Source organism: Onychostruthus taczanowskii, unplaced genomic scaffold, assembly GCF_017590055.1.
Source record: "Onychostruthus taczanowskii isolate IOZ18803 unplaced genomic scaffold, ASM1759005v1 scaffold23, whole genome shotgun sequence".
Lineage (NCBI taxonomy): Eukaryota > Metazoa > Chordata > Aves > Passeriformes > Passeridae > Onychostruthus > Onychostruthus taczanowskii.
Window position 1 is genome coordinate 2638483 of NW_024499573.1, and position 23168 is coordinate 2661650.

At 37.4% G+C, this 23168-nt stretch overlaps 1 protein-coding gene across 1 annotated transcript in view; it reads left to right on the forward strand.

Annotated features, from left to right (window-relative positions):
• Nucleotides 1-23168, forward strand: part of FAM185A (family with sequence similarity 185 member A) — a 35738-nt gene that overhangs the window by 6705 nt on the left and 5865 nt on the right. The window contains exons 3-7 of the mRNA XM_041405351.1: nucleotides 3017-3109; nucleotides 7423-7561; nucleotides 11604-11645; nucleotides 16923-17018; nucleotides 19312-19446. Coding sequence (XP_041261285.1) covers nucleotides 3017-3109; nucleotides 7423-7561; nucleotides 11604-11645; nucleotides 16923-17018; nucleotides 19312-19446 — 505 coding nt within the window. The remainder of the gene's footprint in view (nucleotides 1-3016; nucleotides 3110-7422; nucleotides 7562-11603; nucleotides 11646-16922; nucleotides 17019-19311; nucleotides 19447-23168) is intronic.

The following is a 23168-nucleotide window of genomic DNA, read 5'->3' on the forward strand; positions in this document are numbered from 1 at the left end:
ATAATTGGTATATCAGAGCTGTTGACAATCCCTTTAAGTTAATTTTCAATCAGAAGTTACACATTACATGTCCAAAATACCTAACTGAAATATATCTGGTATATACTGCATGTATCATAGGCATGAGGTTGTTTTTTCAGTCTTAATGCTTCAAGTTTGCTGACATAAGCTGTTGTAAAATTAATCACAGTTTATCTGACTTAGGTGCTATTTGGAATCAAATTCCCTTGATTGTTTGGGATTGAACCTGCAGGAATTGGTATAAGTTTAAAAGAAGGGCCAAATTTTTTGAGATATGGAAATTTTTTCAACATTTTTCTCTATTGTGATAAGTCCTAGGGAAAACTGAGCTTATAGAGGGGTGTAATATACAATAGAGCTAGATGTGCTCTACAGGTGGGGAACTATAGACAGCTTGAACCTTCCAGATTTTGTGTAATTGACCATTTTACAATAATAAAGGTACCTGAAATCCTGCAAGTTAATAGTACTATGTGATGCCCATCTATACTTTTCATTAAAAATTATTATGCTGTGTAATAACGGCAACAACAGTGCATGAGAAACTGCATAGTAGGAGAAAACAATGTGGTTTTGGCCAGTAATAATAACGGTAATCATGGCGTGACAGCACATCAAGAATTTTTTGTGGTGTCATGGAAAAAGATGGTTTTGAGGAAAGACTGCTACCTTCCCTTCTGGGAATCTGGGTCTCAAATACAATCCAAGATGCGAAATATCTTGAATTATAAAAATTAAGAGCTGGATTTTAGTCTAATCTTGTTTTTAAGTACAGTAGTTCTAGTAAGGTGACTGAACTCATTTTTTCTAATAGAGCTTCAGGAATTATACTCTGTATTATCAGAGAAACAGAAATATTTGGGAGAAAAAGAAGGATTAGACTTCAGAGTTTTTCCAAAACAGCTAAAAATGTGCACCAGATCCTGTAGTGAAGCATAAGAGCTGATTCCCTTTCTGGGAATTTGCTTTACTGAGCAAACTGAAGTGATAGTGCCCTCCCCTGGATGGATTCAAGCTGTTCTAATGTTGGTTCACTGCTGTTAACAAACCTCACTAACTAACAAAGCAGGAGAGCCTTTCTTTACAGGTGAGAGAAGATTGTTGATAAATGACTTTAAATGAAAAAGAATCTGGTCATGTAGGGCTTATTCAAGAGCACCAGCAGACAGCTTCACAACTGCTAATTTTCGTAACTTTCAAGAAGTTATTAGTATAAAGTGTAATTTTAAAAAAAGCTTTTTTTAATATATACAATCTATAGTATCTTTACAGTGTGTAAAGTGTGTTTTTAGGGATTTGACCTCTACTTTGCTGAATCATGCATACTAGTAATTGAACAGAAAGGAGGAGTCTCTATGAGGCTTGTGAATGGATTTTGTTGGGCAGTTTTGCTGTGGTAGACATTACCCAGCCAGTGAGATGTGTTGAGGGTGGTTTTATTGGATTTTCTTGGGTTTTTTTTTTATTTAGGTGGCGGTTGTTTTTTAATTGGCTGAAGTCCAGTCATTCCAAGTCTCTAGGTCAACTAATAGCAACAGTAATTCCAAAACACAGTTTTGGCATTTTGGTCTTCTTCAGAGTATGAATTATTCACAAATTCTTGATTGAGAAAGCAGTTTGTTTTTTGGGGGTTTTTTTGTGTGTTTCTTATGATGACAGTGCCACCAGGGAGACCCTTTAATTATGGTTCCATGTTCCTCAGTTACTCCTGACTCCCTGACTGTGCTGGTGATACAAGAATTTCCAGGCGTCTCGCTCACACGGGCAGAAGACCTGCTCTGCTTCCTCAGCACACACCATGTCTGAGCCTCATTCATCCTGCACCAGTGTCCTTCTCTTCTTCTGAACAAATTTTTCTGGTTTTCCTCTGACATCTGTGAAGGTCTTGACAGCATTATGCCTCTTCCTTATTTAAACCTTTCTCCCTTGCTTAGAGAAGCCCTATGGAAAATTAGTTCTTTTTTCTTTCAGCTGGTGGAATATTTCCTCTTAGTGAAAAAGCTGCTTTGACATCTGTGAAGGTCTTGACAGCCTTATGCCTCTTCCTTAAGCCCTATGGAAAATCAGTTCTTTTTTCTTTCAGCTGGTGGAATATTTCCTCCTAGTGAAAAAGCTGCTTGACCATTGTTGCTGGGTTCTTCTCTCAGCAAATCCTGCTGTCTGTTAGGGGTCTCTAGAGATCTCTGCCTCGGAAAGCCTGGTTGGTTTTTTTTAGGAAGATGTTCTAATAATTTGGGATGGGGGGAATTAGTGTCTATGTTGTTTTGTTTTTTAGGTCTCTAGAGATATCTACCTCTGAAAGCCTGGTTGGGTTTTTTTTAGGAAGATGTTTTAATGATTTGGGATGGGGGGAATTAGTGTCTATGTTGTTTTGTTTTTTTTAATTTTTACTGAACTATAAGTGGCCATACTGGTGAGCATTTGCTATACACTAGTTTTTCCAATCTTGCAAGTTCCCATATTCTCCTCAAGTTACCTATTTGGTGGATCTGCTGTTTAACCATTATTCTGATAAACAAGCATAGCGTACCTGCCTCAAAGGAACTGTGATGGCAGATTGAAACATTTAATTCATCATGTTACTGTATAAGGAGAGAACAATCTATTTCTTTAAATATGATTTTTTTAAAGATTTTTTTCTCTTTTACAGATGGCTATGTTCTCAGGACCTGGTGGTTTTTTTTTAGTTTTTTGAGATTGGTTTATGTGTGTTTCTGTACTTTTTTTTTTTCTCTTGTTGGTTGTATGCAGCAAGAGCTGGAAGGTGCTATAGAGCAGGTGTTACTTGAAAGCTGGCTGATTTGTTAAAAACTGGAGATTTGCCTTATGCAAAACAATTTTAATTAGAATTTGTGTGCAATGAAACACTGTAGAATCTGGTTCTGCTTGCAGGACTGAGGCTTCCAGTGATTAATGTGGTACAACTTGAAAAACAAGATAACCATAACTAGACAACCAGTTATCCTAACTGTATGATTTTTAAACTTTTTTTCAGAGCCATAAAATAGATATACGGACAAATGGTGGCAAAGTAATTGGTCTTGGAACACTTCATGGCAATACAGATATTTGTGCAACAGAAAAGGGGGTAAGTAGGAAGTAAAACCTTCTCTTCAAAGGCTTATTCTTCTCATTTGTTGTAAAAGACAAAATTCAAAGAATGTGCTGAAGAATATGTAAATAAACCTTATTGTAATTTCGCTGTTTCTTAAGTTTGTCTGTTAAATTATATTGTCCTGTGCTTGATTTGGATTGATAAACAGGCTCTACAGAAAGCAGGAATAAGTGTGTGATCATTCCATCAGTACAGAGGGTGTTACTACTTTAATTCTATAGACCCCTCACAACATTCTTAAGCTTTCTCCTTGGCTAATATGCTGCCATTTGGACTCTGCAGGAGGCTCAGGAGTATTAGTGGATAGTGGCTTGATATTTGTAAATGCTGTACACTTCTAGTGTTATGTAAGAATGGAAGAGTAGAAGGTTTTACAGACTTCTTTGCAGCTGAGGAAATAGAATCACAGGTAATCTTGCTATGAGATGCGATGGGAAGAATCACAGAGGAACAGATTTGTAGAGAACTAGATTGGTTTTTTTCAGTAGATGGCAGTATGAGACTAACCACAAACTACTGTACTCTGGTTTTGTTTCTTGACACGAGTGAGCAATTCTCCTTTATTTAAAATAATGTGGAGCTAAACTCCTTGCAGTTCTCAGACCCAGTCTTGGTTTTAGGTATTGTAATGTCCATGCAGGTGGTTGCAGTAGGATTCATTGCATCTGAGGTATTGCTGTGTGAACATGTGGAGCCAGGCTGAGGCTGGGAGTAGCTTGGATGTGTGCTCTGTCAGAATCCATAGGCACCCTTTAAACCAGCAGCCCTGGGAAGAATCAGAGTGGGGGTAACTCTCCCTTGCCATGGATAGATCTGAGACCAAGCTAGTAAATTCCAGGCATCCAAAGTCACCTCTGTGAAGTGCTGTTTGGCACTGCTGAACACATTGTGGGTTGGGTTCCTAGATCAGCTCACTTACCTAGAGCCAGCTGTTCTTAATGTCCTGCTGTAAACTAAGCAACTTCCCACTGGATTTTCCAAAAACTGTCAGCATTAATTTATCTGTGTTTCTTTGGAAGTGGGTGTTAGACTTCTATGTCATAATTGTAATGTGATAATTGTATCTGTATGGGAAAATATAGCTCAGAAAATTGTTTTACTTTGAGCCTTTAAATGCTTTTTAAAAAATTAGCTCTTTTCAGAAAGTTCATCCTTCTGAAACAATAAAACAAACGTCATACAGATTAAGTTGAAGTGCTTCTTTGTGATCATAAATATTTGTACGTAGTATGTAATATTACAAGAAGTCAATCTTAGACTTGTAAAGCTGTAGTAACTTCAGTGAAGTGGGTCATTTTAGCACGAATTCACAGCTACGGAACAATATTTTGGCTTTTGCTAGTGAACTTCTCACTAACGAACTTCGTAGTGTGGTTAGGAAGGACAGATTTCTTTTCTCAACTGCCACCTCTGTTAATAATCAGTCAGCCTTATGCCTCCTCTGTGTGTATGAGATGTTTCTTCCATCAGTTGCAGTCATTATTATGTAATTATGGCTCTGTCAGCATTTCCAGCCCCATCCTGGAGGTGGGGAGGGAGAGGATGTGGTAAAAGGCACTAAGCACTTGAGAAATGAAGAATGTTTTTTAAGGAGGGAAGTGGGAGAAGACACCAGTAAAGGATTTGAACAATGACAGCACAAAAAGGAAGGCCAAGAGCAGGAATATGTGGAGAAGGAACTATATATTTCTTATTTAAATATGGCAAGATGTTAGTTTTTATCTTGAAAATGTGTTCAGGTGTAAAACCTTCTCAGTCTGACTTATGCAGATGAAGCCAGTGGAAATTGAGTATGTGGTCAGTTTCAGGAACTGCAATCCCCAAGGCTCTATGCCCAAAGGAAGGAATTTTTTCCAGAAGATCTGGTGGTTCAATGGACAAAAATAATGAAATTTGTTTGGCTGGGGAGTTATTAGCTAATCTGTGCCATGGAGACTTTTCTATAACACTTACTTTGTTGAGCCAGACATCTATGTTTTGCCAAAAAATCCACAAGAATTAATGAATTTGGAATTGAAAACATTTATTTTCATTGAAAAGCTATCCCATTTCTCCATGCTTTCCCCATCTAAAATGCTTTTTTATTCTTGTACTTGAGCAGTCTGACTTCCCCTTCCTCCATGCCCGTACCCTGATTTGGGTTGTTCTGAAACAAATGTTCTCTATATTGATAGTTTTTCTTTTATTGTTTATAGTAACTTCTTTTGATCTGGAGCTGGGACAACTCTTTATTACTGTGCAGTTTTAAGAAGAGTAGTTGAGGCTGGTAAATGGATTTGTAGGTGAGATTATTTAGATATATTACTTTATTTAAAAATTAAGTGCTTTATTGTAAACAGAGTTAAAACTTGCATTCTATAGGAAGAGAGGTAGCCTTTTGAACTTCCCTCTTCCTGGTTAGGAATGCCACAAGGCAGCCAGTTTGTATCCAAATTATGCAGACATTTTTATTTTATTCCTCCCCTTTCAAGTGCGCTTTGCACTATTTTGCTTGTGCTGATATCAGTGATGGCCCTGCTCAGATGGGGAATGTTCTTTGCAAGTCATTGAACTCTTAGAGCAGCTCAGGTCATGGAGAGATGATCTAAAATGAGAGTGCCTTTCCCTGTGCCTGCTGCTGTGGCCACATGTCACAGCAGGTTTGATCTTGGCCATGCAGGGTGGGGAGGCACTTTTGGGGGAAGCATCCCTAGGACAGATGCAATGTAAATTAGTGTTTAACATCTCTGGTTATTAGGGTTTTGTTGCAAGCAGTAGAAGATTAAAACCTTCTGTTCAGTAGTGACAATCTGCACCTTTGTTTCTGGATTTTGTTTCCATCTGTAGCACAGTTCTAAGCAGCAGCACCTGCAGTGGTTGTAGGCATGGGCTGTCACATATTTCCAATTCTACCGTAGGTTATGCATAGCATTTTGATTTTCTTAAAGTTTAATGTATCTTGCTAAATTCTTGGAGATCTAGTTAGTATTGTAGAATCATGGGAAAAGTCTTAAGCCAGTAGTCCTTTCTGTAATCTTGTAATTTAGTAGTTCAGTATGAATGGATGGCTAAGGCCACAGTATAATTTGGCTGTCACATAGTCCATACTAATGCAGCCTCTTCAGCTCACTTTTTGGGATACAATGCAGCACTGAGTTTGTGCAACACTAGTAGTTGTCAGAATATCTTTTGCTTCATCCTTTGCTTATTCTTTATATAATATTAGACTGGAAGGGTTGACAGACTTGTTTTTTGACTTGATATATCAACTTTTTTGCACAAGATGGCAATGCTAAAATGACTAGGAGGATTTAAAAATAATTTGAGAGAGGCACACTTTGATCCAGAAAGCCATGTATTGCTTCATGTAATGAATAAGGATTGTGTGCAATTCACTGAAAGTCTGCATAAGCAAAATAAAAACAAATTGAGTGGGGGTTCAGGTATGAACTATTGCATTCTTCCATCATAAACCAAATTTAACTGAACGGAACAGAATTCAGTTTCATATGGTTGTTGCACAAGCATGTGAATTGTTCTGTTATGTTCAAATTCATTGACATTATATCATGTGGCTCATCACTTTTACATGCATAATCTCATCTGTCACCTTTTATTTCCCAAATCCATAGTGCAACTTTTCATATGCTATCCTTTCTGTTTCTATGGAAAAGAAGTAGAAATGGAGATCTTATCCCTGGTTTTTCATGGCTTTGTATATCTTGAGGCTTAAGTCCAAGAATAGAAATTTGAGTAACCAAGGTAATAGGAAAATTATGCTGAGAAAAAGAGCAGCTGAGTAGGGCTTTTTTGCAAACCTTCACCAAAGATATATCTACAAATTAAGCCAGTTAAAAATCTTTATAAATATCTGTATGTAACAAAGACAGAGGATGTTTCAATTTGTGGTGGCAGAAAATTGATCACCAATGCTCCAAGTGTCATAATGCTGTATGAAGATTCAGTCTTCATAATTAAAGTTAATCCTTCATTTTGCTTTCCAAAATGAAGTGCTTAATTTTTGAATATTTAATTAAGCTTTCTTTCATCTGTTTGTCTACTTGGGTTCTTCACGAACTGTGGATGTAGTAACTCATAGGAATGTTGTGAGGAATCATTAGCGCTTAAGTCAGAGCTCTTGGATGAAAAGGTTTTTTGTTTTGTCTTGTGTAGCTTTTAACTAAGAACTGATTCCATTTGTCCTGCACAACAACTGCTTTCCATTTGTTTTGTGTCTTAATAGTGTTACTTCCCACTGCTTTTTCAAGCTGTGTTGACAAATTTTTGATTATGTTTATTTCTCCTAGAGTGTAAATATAGAGAAGCTGCAGGGGACAACTATCAATATATCTACTGAAGATGGGCTGCTGAAAACTAAATATCTCTATGCAGAATCAGCGTCTCTCTCTTCAGAATCTGGTGATATTATGCTGGGAAGTGTTCATGGTAAGAAGGAAATTTCACAAATTAAGCTGTTTTGAAGCTGTTCAGTAATGTTCACAGTAACAAATGGACTAATGCAGTAGACCATCACTAAATCATCTGTGCACAGTGTGCAAGCAAAACAGTTCTGTGCCTTTTAGAGACTTCATTGATTTTTGGCCACCTAGCAGACTGTATTTTTGAAAACAGTTTCATAAGCACACTTATTAAGAGCAAAAAGCATATATTATATGAAAGCAATGTCACACATACTAAGAACATCAAAATATTTTGAGATTCAGCAATGAAAATGATACTAAAAGTTGTCAGCAGGCTTCTTTTCCCCTCTCCCCATCCTTTATTTTCTTCATAGGAGAAGCAGCTCTTAGAACATCTACTAAGAACTGTTGTAGGAGAGAGTCATAATTAGAAGTTTTTATTAGAAATAGCCTGTGTGTTTGCTGGCACTTAATATTAAGAGTGGTGACAGTTTCTGTTTTTAGAAGAAGTTCTTAGAACTTCTTAGCAGTCGCTAAACCATCCACCCTTTGGTGTCTTTCCCCTAGATCTAAAACTAATAAACTACAGAGTATTTTATTTAAGCAGCAGCTGAGGTTCAAATCTGGTGTGGTTTTGTAATTTAACAAAACTCCCCCTGAATTCAGACTGTACTATAATGCATTTGTGGTGATTTAGCATCGAGTAAAACAAACTGGAGGATGTAAAAAGAAAATTACTCAGCCCTGTCAGAGTTCCAGATTTTCAGCTATATCCATTAAAAAGAATTTGCTGCAATTGCTAAGAAATTATGCTGTCATCTTGCTTGAGAAATTACTTTTCCTCCTTTTCCTCTTTTGTCCATTTATATTAAATTTGAGAATGGTTTCTAAACCTGCTAGGTTAAGTTAATTTTAGCATGCACTGACAGAAATAAGCTGCTTTTTCTCCTGTTATTGTATTTTTCTAACATGTAGGCTTGTATTATTTCTGGAACTTCTGTCTGATAAGCTGTGCTGGTTTGGCTTTTTCTAACTCTGTGCAGTATAATGATATTGTGAAGTGATCAAATTGTGAGCAGGTTCATGTCTTTGTGCACATCCAAGAGTTAATTTTTATTTTCTTGTTACAAAAATGAAATCATAACTACTGTAGTTAATAACTTACTTTCTTCAGTAATGCCTGTTGCCATTAAGTTGAAGAACAATGTGAAAACAAATAGAATTGCATCCAAATTATGCAGACATTTCTTACGTTACTTCAGGATTATTTTTACGACCTCTCTACTAAATGGGTTTGAAACACCTAATGTTATTTTAGCTGTATGTTTTAAAAAATTTCCTTGGTAACTTTACCCTATTTTTTGAGAGAAAATATTTTCTGTAAAATATCATGTTTCCCAATCATGTTTTAGTAGTTAGAGCCAAGGATTTTAAAGTACACATACAAACACATTTTAGCAGACAAGATAAGATAACCCCTACTATAAATTTCTGCTAGAAAAAAATGGTTACTTTCACTTCTGTTTTTTGAGGTAGCTCAGTTGCAATAGTTTTGTCTGTAAACACCTGGACAGATTGTTTCTTGGACAAGTAAAGTCACCATTTCCCTACAGCTGACACTATAGATGGCATTAAATCAGCACATCGTGCATAAAACTAAGCTAGATTTCATTGCTTTTGCACTGGGAAAATTGAAGTTAGCTTTGTAAAATCTGTGCTGCCCTATCTGAGGCACATTTTGTGGTTTAAACTCAGGTTGTAATATCATGACACTGCTAGAGCTGAAACTTTCACAGCTGCTCATTTGCATGCTTCATTCTCCTCTGGCAAACGAGTAATGCATTGTTTTAAAAGGAGTTTGTTTTGGGTAATTTTCATCAGCTTCTGTAACAGGCATTAGAGATGTCAGGTGCTATTAAGCTTTTGAGTTGACACCTGAAAAAGAAATTTCATCCTGAGGAATTTCTTCTTTATCCAAGAGCCAATAACATTACAGTGAACCTTCTCTACCAAGGGGCACATGGGAGGAGCAGGAAACCCCTCTTTGCAGCAGCCCCAAAGTCTTGGGTTGAGTTGCATTAACTATTAATTTATTTTATAAATCTAGTTTAAATTTGGATTAGATATCAGATTCCTTCCCAGCTAGTGTTTAAAGTAGGCTCAGTTAGACCAAGCTTGCTCAAGGCTTTGTCTAGTTGAGCTTTGAGTATTTTCAAGTCCAGAGTTTGTATGACCTTTCTGGACATCTTGGTCCACTCCTGAATTATTTTTCTGGTAGGGAAAAAACCTTTTTTAATCATAATTTCCATCATTATTTGTATCCATTATTGCTACTTTTTCCTTCTTGCTGCATTACCATGAGAAGAATGTGTTTTTTCTCTATACTCTCCCATTAGGTAGTTGAAGGCCACAAGAAGACTTCTCCTTTTAAAGCAAAACAAACGTGCTCTCAGAGCATCTCTAGCTTGTTCTGGGTCCCTGATCTTCTCTGGCCTTAGTTAAGTACACCAGTGTCATTCTTGACTTGAAAGCACAAAACTGGACACAATATTCCAAGTGCAGCCTCACAGAATGTGTTGACATTGTGCAGCATTGGTGATTCTGCCATATAAGTATGTATCTAAATGGAGTTTGATTTCTACACCTTGAATATTTTTCAAGGATCTGCTTACCAGAACAGGAAAGAAAACCCCCAGAAAAACAAAGAACAGACCCAGGGGCTATATGTTGACAGAATATGATCTACCTACAGTTGCTCCACGGGACTGCTGGCTGACAAAACCCCAGGTCTCTTTGTAGGTTGTACCAAACCAAGTGCCAGTCATGATAAAATGAGGAAAAGGATGGGATAATTACAGCATGCCTTTAAAAACAACAAAGAGTGAAGCCAAGCATCTTTCAAGGTCATTGAAAAATGCTTTTGTTTCTGTTTGATTTTTAGAACTCCAAAGTATTTTGTACAGTATGTACTTGAAAAGATGAATTTAAGACTTGATGATAGGCTGCTTTTCTAGCTTTCAGCCCATGAACCACTAAGAAAAATACAGGTCATATACAGTGGAATGCACTCTGCCCTAATGGTTGTTTGCTACTATGTAATTACACAAGATAGGGTAGAGCTTAATCCATCTGCAATTTTTAAAATCTCTCCTGAAAGAGCTGAAAATTATGGCTACTGTGTATTACTAAACTGCACTCAGTTTTTGTGATCAGCCTTAGTCTTCATTCTTTCTCTTGGGAGGATGAGAGAATGGCAGGGATGACATGGTGTGGTTTAGTTTTTAATTTAGAGCATTTTCTGTGACACATTGATGCATGGAAGTGTAGAAGTTTCTGCAATTTAGTTAGACTGTTAGTAGTATAGATGTCTCTTCTGTTACAAGGTACATCTGTCGTTCCAGATGCTCTTGATGTTGTAGGTGAAAGGGCAGAATAAGTATTTTGAAAGTTTAAGGCTGGAACACCTGTGCTGTTTAAAGTGATGCAAGCTCAGTAGAAGGCCATTCTACATTTTGTGCCTTTCATGCTTTGTTTGATGTTCTCCACTTTGTCCAACATACTCCAACTGAAGTCAATGGAAATGTTGACAAGGGTTTTTCATGCACAAGAGTAAGTTGGAGGGGAGTAGGAAATGTTCAGGAAGTTGTCTTTGCAAATAGCACAATCTTCACTCCAGCAGAGATGTGGTATAGGTATATAAAAGAGGAAAATAGAAACTGTTTGCATGTTCATAGATAACAAAATAATTAATAATAAATTGCATGTTATTAATGCAATTGAACTTAAATCATTTGTAGTGCTGTTGCAGGCATCAGAAAAATTAAAAAAAAATGCCCAAAATAAACTAAGACAATATTGTGCATTAGCCTTGCACATGCCTCTCTACATTTTTTTCTCCCTCAGATCCAGGTGGTGTCTTTGAATTTACTCAATGTTTTTCCTATCTGGAATCAATTATTGTTACCTACATGTGTTGAGACTTCTGTTTGTAAAGCTACAATATTAATAATAAATAAATAATGTGTTTCAATAGTATGTTTTTAACATTTTTCCCCTTTTCATTATAGGTAATACCAACCTTCAGACCAAAAGAGGGAGTATCACAGTAGGTAGGTTCTGCCTTCTCTTTCTCTCTTGCTCTTCCCTTCTCTCTAAAGGCTAAATATTCACAGGGGAAGTAAAAAGGAGGTGATTTCACACAGATGTTTTTGCCTCCTTTTCAGGAGTAGCACTGATAAGTGTGGCTGAATAAGACCCTTTCCAAACTCAGCCTTTTGTGGTTGGGCAAGGCACATGATCTCACTGGACTCTGCACAAGTGAGACTGAGTCTAGCTGTCATCTTTTAGGTATAGATGGGGTAAAAGGACTGAGAAAATTAAGTCCACATCAAATGCAGCTGTGCCCTTACTGTAGATCTCTTATTGCTATCAGTGATTAGCTATGTTTAATTTTCATATCAGGAAGCTAATCATTGATGTATTACTTGTTTGGGGAGGTGATGGGAAGGCTTGTGATAATTTCAGTGTTTTCAAACTATTGTGCCAATAGTTTTCCCTTCAGAAATGAAAACAGCTCATAAACCTTTTACTGGGAACCTGGGAATTTATGTGACAGGACAACTCAGAGCTATCGGTTATGGTATACCTTATATCGGAGCATTTTATAGCACACAAACACCAAAGTGAGAAACTCAACTTCTAAATATTGTTATGGTAGAAAATTGAAGGCTCAGTGTGTCTTTTGAATGTAGAAAGGTTTCCTCAGGCCCAGACCTTGAAGACTTCTGCTGATGCTGTGAAGTGTAGTCACTCACTCAGCATGTTTCAGGGACCATCTCTAAGATGTGTTCAGGGACTGTTAACAACTCTTATGTTTCTAAGAGCTCTGTATTAACATTCCTGGAAAATGAATGCAAGACACATTCTTATGAGTTAGTCATTAAACCACAGAATTAAATTCAACTGTTTTTCCTTCTCTTAAATAAACTCATAGGGTATGAAGACTGTTTAAATAAAGGTTTCTTAATATAGGAGGTAGCTTTTTCCATCAACAGATGATGATTATTTTCCTTAACTAACCAGGTTCAGCTTCAGCATTGAGACACTCTTACTGTTGGAGAAACTTTATTTTTCAGATTTCAGTTCTGACAGATTTCAGTTCTATCAGTCTATCCAACACTGGATAGACTTCATCTTTTCCTAAAGAGCACTAAACGTCCTTGGTATTTTTATGGATTTTTCTAAAGGTAAAAGACTTAGAAGATCCAGACTTTCAACTCTGAAAATGTGAGAACACCTCCTACTCGACCAGTTTGCTGAAGGCCTTATCCCTTATTTCAGATGGAAGGAATCATCCAGTCCAACAGCCTGGCCAAGAGTTGGAGTGTGTTGTTTAGGGGCTCTTAAACACTAACAGGCTTGGGGCACAAGCCTCTCTGGGAACCCTGCTCCAGTGTTTGACCACTCCCTCTGTAAAAAAATGCTTCCTAAAAAAGAACCATTCCCATGCAAGGTTTGACTGGACACCAGGGAGAAAAGCTGACCACCTCCTTGTGCCCTTCCCCTCCCCAGGAAACTGCAGAGAGCAGAGAGGTCACCCCCAGCTTCCTTTTCTCCAAACCAGGCAAGCCAGGTGGATTGTTTGTTTGGGCTTTTTGGAGCAGAGTAATTTATTATAAGAGACTATGGCCTTTACAACTAATGGGTATAATTTGAAATTGGGATAGAAAATAGATCATTAATAGGTAAAGGGATAGTCTGGATAACGTCGTTAGGAAAGGAATTGTTTTCTTGAGAGATTTCTTTGCTTTGTATGTTGCATCATTTGTTCTGCCAGGTCCCATGGTGAGTATGGTCAGGACTGCTAAGGATTTTTCAGTAATATATGCAATTTAGTGAATTCTAAATAACAAATAATAGTGAAGTCTATTTAGTGAATAAATTTCAGTTTCTTCTAGTCCTTTTCAGACGACAGTTTTAGAACAATCAACTAAACCAAGAATATTTGCCAATTTTCTATCAATAACAAATACTAGATAGCTAACCAAGCAGAAATTCAATCTTCATCACACTTCAGATACCTTGGAATTTCCTGCCTCCTCCAATCTGTAGTAAAATCATAATAAATATTTTGTGTTTCTATACAGATTGATTTTACTATGAGCTAGATCAGTCTTTAGGTGCTATTAGGAAAAGCATGTTTTGCTTAGATCTAAGCAAAGTAAAGATTACTTGTGTTGAGTCCTTTTCTTAGTGCTTGGCTGATAAAGTGAAGGGAGAAGTGATGCTAAATGTTACCCTTGTAGGCCTTTCACTTTTTTGTGCAGTATTTCTCAAGTTATGTGACTTAGGTTTTATTCTTCAAGCTCTATTTATTTCCATGAAATTTAATAAAGACTTTTGTCCTTCCAAGGACGCCTTGCTTCACTGTGCCCTTTTTTTTTTTTTTCATCTTTTTTCTCTAGTACCAGTAAATTCTTAAATAGCTAAAGCTGCACAAGACTGACCATCTGTTCCATTTCTAGTAAAAGGCTTTGTCCTTGTTCTCCCCCTTAAAAAACCTGGAGAAAACCTTTTCCCTGTTAGAATTCAAACTACATATTTTTTTCTTATTTTTTCCTTCAGTTATTCACATTCATATCAGCTAGCACTGGGTATATATTTGAAAATAAATTGCCTTAGGTTTGATATGTCGTAACCATAAAATATGTATTGTCTCCATTACTATTTGTTATGTATTTTATGCTATCAGCCTATGCTTCTTAGTATGGAGTCATTTTTCATTGTTGAAATATTTATTTAGATTTGGGAACTCTTTTGTGCCTCATTTTAGTTTTGTTCTGGTTTTTTTAATCCATCTTCCTTTTATTCCCCTTTATTTGTTAAGATTTAGAGACACAAACTTAAAACAGCATCTTGATGGACTTTGCGAACTGATGAACAGTTCCATGTTTCTTGGTATTCTTAATTGTACCTACACACTTGTATTTAATATCACATCTGTAGCATCCATTACATAAATCATATTCATTTTTTTCCATAAAATATATTTCTTGTTACTTCCATAGGTTGTTTACTGTACAGTTTTGTAGTGTCAGGTTTAGTGTTTGGTTCATGCTGCCAAGCTCCTTGGTGGTTTTGAAACTCTGCTGAAGTTTCTTCAGCCACTGGAAACTTTATATTAGTGAGGTACTCTGGGAGTCAAAATCTGGCAAGTCATCCTCCCAAAACAGCGTTCCTCAATGGAAAAGTGTTCCATTTCCCTCAGGGTTGGTTTTGGCTTGCCTGGTAAATCTGTGCCCTGGTGAGCCTGTCCCTCCTGCCCTCCTGCATCCTTTATTCGTGTTGATGCCTTCTGCCAACACAATCCAGTCTCTCACAAAACTAAAAAAAAAAATTCTTTTTATTTTAATATTTATTAATTGAAGACCTAGGAAAGAACACTTGGTTCAGTCTTGCAGATTCACAAAAGTTATCTTCCCACTGGGAAGAATCTCACAGGAGCTGCTTTTGCATTTGAGAAGTGGGAAGAGAGAGGCTTCAGTGGATGAATGGTATCCCTCTGAAGCACCATCAGCTGGTGGTGTGTGCACTCTTTGTGGCTGTCCCTGGAGAGAGCTGCTGTCCTGTCACAGGAGACTCTTCTTCCTTCCCAGAATAGATAAAGGAACTTATTATAGCTTCTGCTTGAAGCAGAGGAGTCAAAGGCTGGATGTTTCCTGTATCTGTTGCCAGCAAAATCTCTGTCAAGGTTATGTGGAGTCAGTAATTGGCTGTTTCTAAATTTTATGGGGAATATCTGCAAAAACAGCTTTTGCATGAAAATTCCCAGTGATCACTGCTTAAAAAGTGCATTAAAATAGTTGATGCATGTCAAATTTTCCAGTTCTAATGACTTTAACTTTTCAAGTATTATGAAAACCCTTCTAAAAAACCATCAGTTAAAATCAATATTTCATTTTCACTTAGACAAGCAAAACTCTTCATTATTAATGAAGAGTTAATTTTCTTTTTTCAGATTTCAAACAGACCTTCTTTAGTACAGTCTTGAAATGGCAGAAGCATTCACATCCAGTTCTAGTTATTAATGTTTTCTTTTTAGCCAAAGCCCTTCTCAGTTTCTCAGCTGACTAAGTATGGATTAGCTGAGTTTTTTTTGATTACTTTCCCCTCCAAAGAAATCAACTTTGAGATAAAGATTTTTTCTGTGTTTTTGCTGTTGTAAGCAATGCACTGATCTTTGGCATCTGTGCTTGAAATCTGGGATCAGCAAAGCTCCAGATGAGTTTACTTAGAGCTAAAACTGTATGGCAAGCATAAAACATTAATTTGAGACATCCTTGTTAATTAATCAAATTCATTCTTTCATTAATGCTTTTACTTTTTAAAATGGGAAGTTTCATTCAAGTTTTTTTTTTTTTTTAGCTGCTTCTAAAAGTTTGACTGGTGGGTTTTTTCTGTGCATATTCAGAAACCAGTCTCTATCAGTATCTTGGGATTTCTTGCCAATATTTTAATTTCTAGCATTGTCTCTAAAAATACCTCTCAGTAACTGCCTTTTGTTCATGTACCAAGGTAATTTTTTTATGCTCCTCTAGGTTTTTTAATAATCACTTTGCAATTTTTATGGGGTATAAGCTTGTTCAGTAGTTTGGAAGTAAACTCTTTGGGATTTCACTTAATATTGTGGAAGTCTATATATTTAAAATTGGAATACATTGAAATAGAGACTACTCAAGTGAGCACTTAAAGCTTCTTAAAGACTTTGTTTGTAAAAATGCTGCTTTGCAAAGTTTGATTATCATAAATTTCTGCTAATAAGGTATAAAAGAAAATTTCGGCCTCTCTATTCCAGGGTACAGAAGAAATGGTGTTTTCCTGCACATATTAAACATTTGTTGATAAATCAGATGTAGTGAATTAGGCTTTACAAAGGCTGTGTTCAGTTGCTCTGTGTAGCAAGAGTTGCAGTGAGCAGCTGCTTGGTTCCTGCATGGGGCAGCTTGCCTGGGTAAAGTTCTCCCTGCACAGGGTCTGAGCAAATGAACTCTTTTGGGAACTAAAAGAGATCTTGGTATTCAAGATTCATGCTTCATTTCCACACAGAGATAAAGACATTCCTGTAGAAAGATGTGCACTGCATCTTGTAGAACAACTGCAGAGCAGCAGCCTGAGGAGCAGAGTGTGCCCCAGTTCTGGAGTGGGGAGATGGAATAACAGCTTTCTGAAAAAGTCCTAAGTGAGGCCTGACAGTTTGTAAATTATTATGGTACTACTCAATCACAGAAGAATGGATAAAAATCAATTTGAGGTATGAAGAAAGATTCTAGCAAATGTTTACTTAAAAAGAGTGAATGATACACAAGTTCTTTTCTTTTGTTTTTTAGATTCGTCAGATGGAAGTCTAAAAGCTTCTACATATCATGGGACAATAGATGTTTATGTCAGTCAATTAAGAAAAGTGGATCTGAAATCCCAGAAAGGTTAGCAAACTAAATAAAATATTTTTTTCTGGCAGATTTTGACGTAAAAGAAAAGGAGATAAGGGTTTGTTTTGGGGCTTTTTTATCTGTCTATAAAAACTAGTTGGTGATTATTGGTTATTTACTTTTTTTGGTATCATTATTGGAAGATGTGTATAAATACTTAAAATACAATAAGCTCTGTAAGGGACAAGAATACTTAAGATGGATTAAATATGGTTGTGTTTTTCAATGTTTTTATTTTTTTTTCTGGCAATATGCCCAGCAGAATTCTGCAGAGTTGACTGGGGTTACAGTGTTCCTTTGCCTTGAGCACAGTTTTCTCCATGATGCTGTATGTGCAGTGATAACTGACACACATACATTTGTTTTTCTTGCCTTCTGACTGAACTGTCCTATTATGAACATTTGAAGGCAGAAAAACAAAGATGGGAGAGCCTTACATTACCATTTTCCCTTGATTTTCTCTCCTGCTTACTCACTAACATTTCTCTTCTTAGTTAAAAGCTCACACCTAAAGTTGAATTCATAGTTTTGCCATTCTAAAGATAATGGTGCTGTAAATTACAGAGCCCTGAATACATCTTGTTAATCCTAGTTTGGGAAAAAACCCACCAAAAAACCCTAAATGCAAACAAAAAAAAAATCCAAAACAACACTGCAGCATTTCTATTCTTGATTTTAATTTCATGTCAGACACTTCAGGTGGTTAATTTAAGTGTGGTATTTGGTCCACTTCTGTCTCCTGTGAAACAAAGCCTGTGCCCTGTTAAAACCTAATGGTTACTCAGAATGGGACTCGTGGTGTCAATGATTTGAAGCAATTTGTGCATCCTTCTGTACAATCTATTTTGGCTTCATTAGTGCAAAGAAGTTTATGTTATTTCTTGGTTACCTTTAGTATCGCTTTTTTTGCTAAGTTAATGTCTCTTTGAGCTAGAAGAAAAGAGGAATGTATTTAATAAAAGCTAATTAATGTTATTTTCAAAATATTTTCTAACATCTCTTCTGGCAGCACAGTTTAGTAAAGGCAAAGTTGAAGTTCTGTTTCTGTTTACCCTGTAAATTCAGAATAACTGCTGACAGCTGCAGTGTAGAAAATGTCCCACTTGTGATAAATGAGCTGCATGTGTGTCGGTTTTTATGAGTCATCACTGAGCAACTCTCCAAAGAGGACCCAAAGATGAAGACCTTTTCCCTTGCTTATTCTAAGGCTTTTGTGTATCCAGCAAAATGCAGGCCTAAATTATACTGGATGTTATTTGTTCATCAGAACTGTCACAGGCAAGTGGTTCTGCTGTGTTTAAATTGCTTAGCCAGGGTTGCTTTCTTGTGCTTCTTAGCTGTTATTCTTACCATGTTCTGCTGAAGCTTCTGGGATGTATGTCAAGAAACTGTTTTATGTTTTTCTAAGTGTTGAAATTGAGCAAAAACTAAGGAGCACATAAAAAGGAAGCGTATTCTGAATTTTTCAGGTTTTTGATCTAATGTGTAGGAGAGAGCTTTCAGCCTTTGTGACTGAGTTATTCCAAAGATGACTAATGTGGGCAGGTTGGGGACCCAGTGTCTGCCTTTGGTCTGTTCCATAGATGCACATATTTAGGGGAAGCAGCAGTCAGAATTTCTGGTTTTAATCTCAAAGTAGAATTATTCAGGTCACCAAAGCTGCAATTTTGCTACTAGTTTACATTTTAGTGATGCATAGTCTAAACTGGTAAATAAGTTTTGAGACTGCATCTGTTGGAGGATGTGAACAGCTGCCCTAAGCAGTAAAGCAAAGACAATTGCCAGTGTTCACACTAAGTGAGCAGCAGCTCATCCTTCCAGAGGAGCAATTCTTTCATGGTGTGCCACGCAGTGACTGGGTTATTTGTCAAGTTTGATGCCCTGTCCTTGCTCTGGAATGTCAATATAAAACTAGAAGATGACTTAAAGTCATGATAAGATGACTTAAAGTCATAATGTGAGATCTATTATATTTCCCGTGATCATTCCTGTAATAAGATCCTCTACCAAGACATTGCTAGAAGTGTATGTCTATATTTATTTTCATGTCTATGAAGGAAATTCTGTAATATCATTTTCTATATGTGACATACTGTGTTTATGATAAATGAAGATGCTTTCATTTATCCTTTCAGTGACCAAAACAAAGAGGTTACTGTTTCTGAAGACTTTTAAAAAAAACCAACCAAGCACAACCAAGTGATGATTTGATTCAAGTTAGTGAAATAATGGACTATTTCATGCTTTGATCTCAGGGTTAACTAGCTTTCACTTAAATTTCTACCAGGCTCAATTACAGTCAAGGTACCTGCATCTCTCAAAGCCTATTTAGAGCTGTCTGGAAGAAAAGTGGATGTGAGCTCAGAGATCCAGTTAAAAGAAACACAGAGTGCCTCCAAAGATGATCACGTAACTCTAAGTGGTAAGGCTTACTAATCTTGGCTTCCAATAAATGTCTGTCTGGCCTAAGTCAAAGGCATCTACATTTCTTTATTAGTTTATTGCCCTTGGCAGCTGCTAGTTTAATCTGCTTCACGTTCAGATGTTTGCTTGTGCTGTTGTACTCCCCATGTTACTGGATGACTTTAAAATTTTATTTTTACATTCACATGACTTGTGAATGTAATCAACTTCTTCTAACAAAAGGCTTAGAGCCAAACTTCTCCTTAGTGTTAGTCCAGGGGATCTGTGGGAGATAATCCAGAGCTGAATTTGACCCATTGCTTTGTCGGCTTAGAAAGTCACATAGACTTTCCTAGGCAATCTATTATATTAAAAATGTAATAATAAAAAATAAATCTGTCTGTTTCTGAGACAAAGTGGGGAATAAAAGGGGTATATGGCATATTTGTAAATGTACAGTAGTGCAGGATAGGCTGAGAAATGTTGGAGGGGAGGTGAGAAGAGCAGAAGAAGCTGGAGCTGGAGGAACAGAGAGAGACAGTACATGGAAAGGTACTTGCAGTTACTGCAAGTATTTTTGTAAGGCATTTAAAACAGAACTTAGAATTCCAGGTCTTGCTGTTTTCCTGCTTTAGAAAACAGTTGTACAATTCCCTGTCAGGGGGTGTATTTCTCTCCCCCACTCCAGATGTGGCTATCTAGAAGTTAAGGCTGTTGCTTTTACCAATTACACAGTTTGCTCTAGAGAAAACATTAACTTGGTGTGTCTGAGGGCTCCAGCTCTATGTTTGAATGTGTTATGTCAGTGTGACCTGCTCTGATAGCAGATGGGGTAAGGCTTTGAGTTTTAAACCTAAGAAAATATGTACAAAAACTCTTTTCCTCCCCCATGTAAGATGGGGATCTCAGAGTCAGGAAAACATTGGAAGTGTAATTGTATAATTTTAGTATGTAGCCTGCTTATATATCTCTTCCTGCCTAGGAACAGTAACTAGCACTTAAATTGAGTAGTGGTTATTAAATACAGTTTCTACAAAAACCATAATTAGAGGCTGTCAGGCTAGAAATCTGTGGAAGGACCCCAGATTCTAACGAGACTCAGTGTAATGAATCACCTCAGCAAAACAAAAATTCACTTCTTCCCAGTGAACGAGGACCACCAGCCAATCAATCATCTTGCTGCTTTGGCAACATTAGAGATAAGAGTGGTGTTTCAAATATACACAGCTGAATGACTTCTCTGGTTTCACAACCCAGTCAGTGTTTGTGTGGGACACTCATCACTGAAGCAGATGCAATTTTTCAACCTACTGTTCTGTATGGAAATGATCTTGGCACTTGAGGCCAAAAGCAGGAACTCTGATTAGTTAACTCTCAAATATACACGTCCCAAAGGCACAGAAATCATCAAGAATTATGCAAAGGCAACAGCATTAAGCTAATGGTTATCAGTTGTTTAAAGAAGTTACAGCATTACATAAAAAGGGAAATGCTTCCTCCTTCTATTTCTCTTTTCCTTATGGTGTATTCTTCCTGCACTTGCCCCCTTACTATCAACAATTGCTTCTTCCTAAAGGTGATATGGTAATTTTCTTGTATAACTAGATTTCAAATAGTTGAAAATCATTTAATACAATTTCTGTATCCTGGGAGCATTATTCACTCTTGAAGTATCAGGTACAAGGTCCATGGCTGTCCTGCTGTTGTGACTGAAGAAATGTAAAATAGAGAGTGAAGAGGGGCTTTGCCAAGTGGTTAAAAACTGAATCACAAGAGCCTGGCAGTTTAGGAGTTTTATGCTTATGAGTTGAAAGATTAGTTTAAAACCAGATGATTTTTCAGAAAATCCTGTTCTCATGTGAATAACACAGGAACTGTGACCTTTTAGGAAGCTTTACTTGCCTCTGGGAATATTTGAATGTGTTAGGGAGAAGGCTGTCCAGTGGGAAGACAGGGCAGAGTTCTGTGACTTGGGTAAACATGCACTTATTGCTGCACTTCCCTGCTCTAGGAAAGCGTTCCCTCCTGCTTTAGAGCAGTTCTCATGTCCACCATGAGGGGGTCAGCACAGCACAGCCCCACAAGCACTCACCTCCAGGGTTTTGCCAGCCAGCCAAGGAACAGAGTGGGATTTAGTGAAAGCAAGGTGATGGAAGTCTGGAGAGAGTGCTCTAGAGACAGAGGGATGAGAGTGTGGAAATGGGTTTATTCTTTTAGGAAAAGGGGACTTTGCTGCAAAATTGAGACACTTGCTGAGAAAGGGAGGGAACTAGGAAGCAGTGACAGGGAGTTTTTATTCTTTGAAGTAACTTGCAAGGGGCAAGGCGTCTGTTTCCATTGGCATCAGTAGGTAGTCTTGAAAGCAGTATGTGTGGTATAATGAAATGTTACAAAAAGAGGTCATGCTAAGGACTGGTCCAGCTTCCATCAGTGGAACTGTTTGGCTGCCTTTAGAGTGCTTGAGTAATTCCAGTAATTTCTGATTGTAATCATGTCAAGGTGTTCTTGAAGAGAAGCCCTTCCTGCTCAATGTCTGCCTTCTCCCTGTCTCCAGGTGTGCCTGTGTTCTTAAATCTTATGCCTGTGGAGGTAATTAGCTGTAGGTACTACATGTAGTAAGAGAAAGAGTGGCAGGGTAAAAGTGTAAAATATTTAAGCAGAAAATGAACTTAGAAGACTCTTATGTCAAAGGAGTTGTAAACATGTTGAAGGTCAAGGTTAAAGTTCATATCATTTTGATTTACATGCTTTTTAGGCCATTTTCCAATAAGCTAAGTTCTAAGTACAAAGGTAGGAACAATTACCTGTGTAATCCCAAGAGGAGCAATATTTAAATAATATCATGAAACAGTAGTGTTACACCATTGAAAACAAACAGCATATTAACATGATTGTTCTGTAAAACTCAAAATAATCCTTTGGCTTTACATGGCATTAGTAATACATTGCTGGAATGTGTCCAGTTTTGAGTACTGTGCTTCCAAACTGTAGAGTCTCTGAAGGAGAACATGTGATCAGAGTCCTGAAACCATGATTAACAAGAGAAGACTGAAAAGCTCTGGTTTTGTCTCTAAAGAGAAGACAAAGGGAAAAGAAGATGCATTTTTCTAGTACATAAGAAGTTGCTACAGAGAAATAAGGAAAGAAATTGTTCTGTCAACTGGCAATAGGACTAAAAATTATAACTTATGGTAAAGGAAACTTAGCTGAATAGCAAGGTAAACTTCCTTGTAGCGCTTGTCTGGGGGGCAGTAGGACTGTCAGTACTGCAGGTTTTGAGACCAGGTGATGTGAGCATCTCAGACCAAATTCAGTGCTGCCCCAGGAGAGGCTTTCAGCCCTGTTTTCCCTTGTCTCAGCTTGATGTGACCATCTGCTCCCACCCCCTCCACAGTAACAAAGGAAGGTTACCAGGCATGTGGGTGGATGGGGACTGAATGAAATGCAGCCACTGGACACACTTCAGCCACTTTGGCTGCCAACTTGTGTGTTGACCATGGTGAACTTGCTGGAAAAAGTCTTGCAGTCTTTCAGGGACTTATTTGAATCCTTGTAGAAAATGGTGTCAATTTCCAAACCTAATTGTCTGGAAAATAAACCATGTAAATCTCATCTCTGAGTGATGCCAGGGACTCACCTGATTTTGGATGTTTCTCCATCCCTGCCCCAGTTCTAGTGCCAAGTTCATATCCAGTGACAACCTTTCACCTGATGCCATCTGCTTGGTGCTGAGGAATCTTT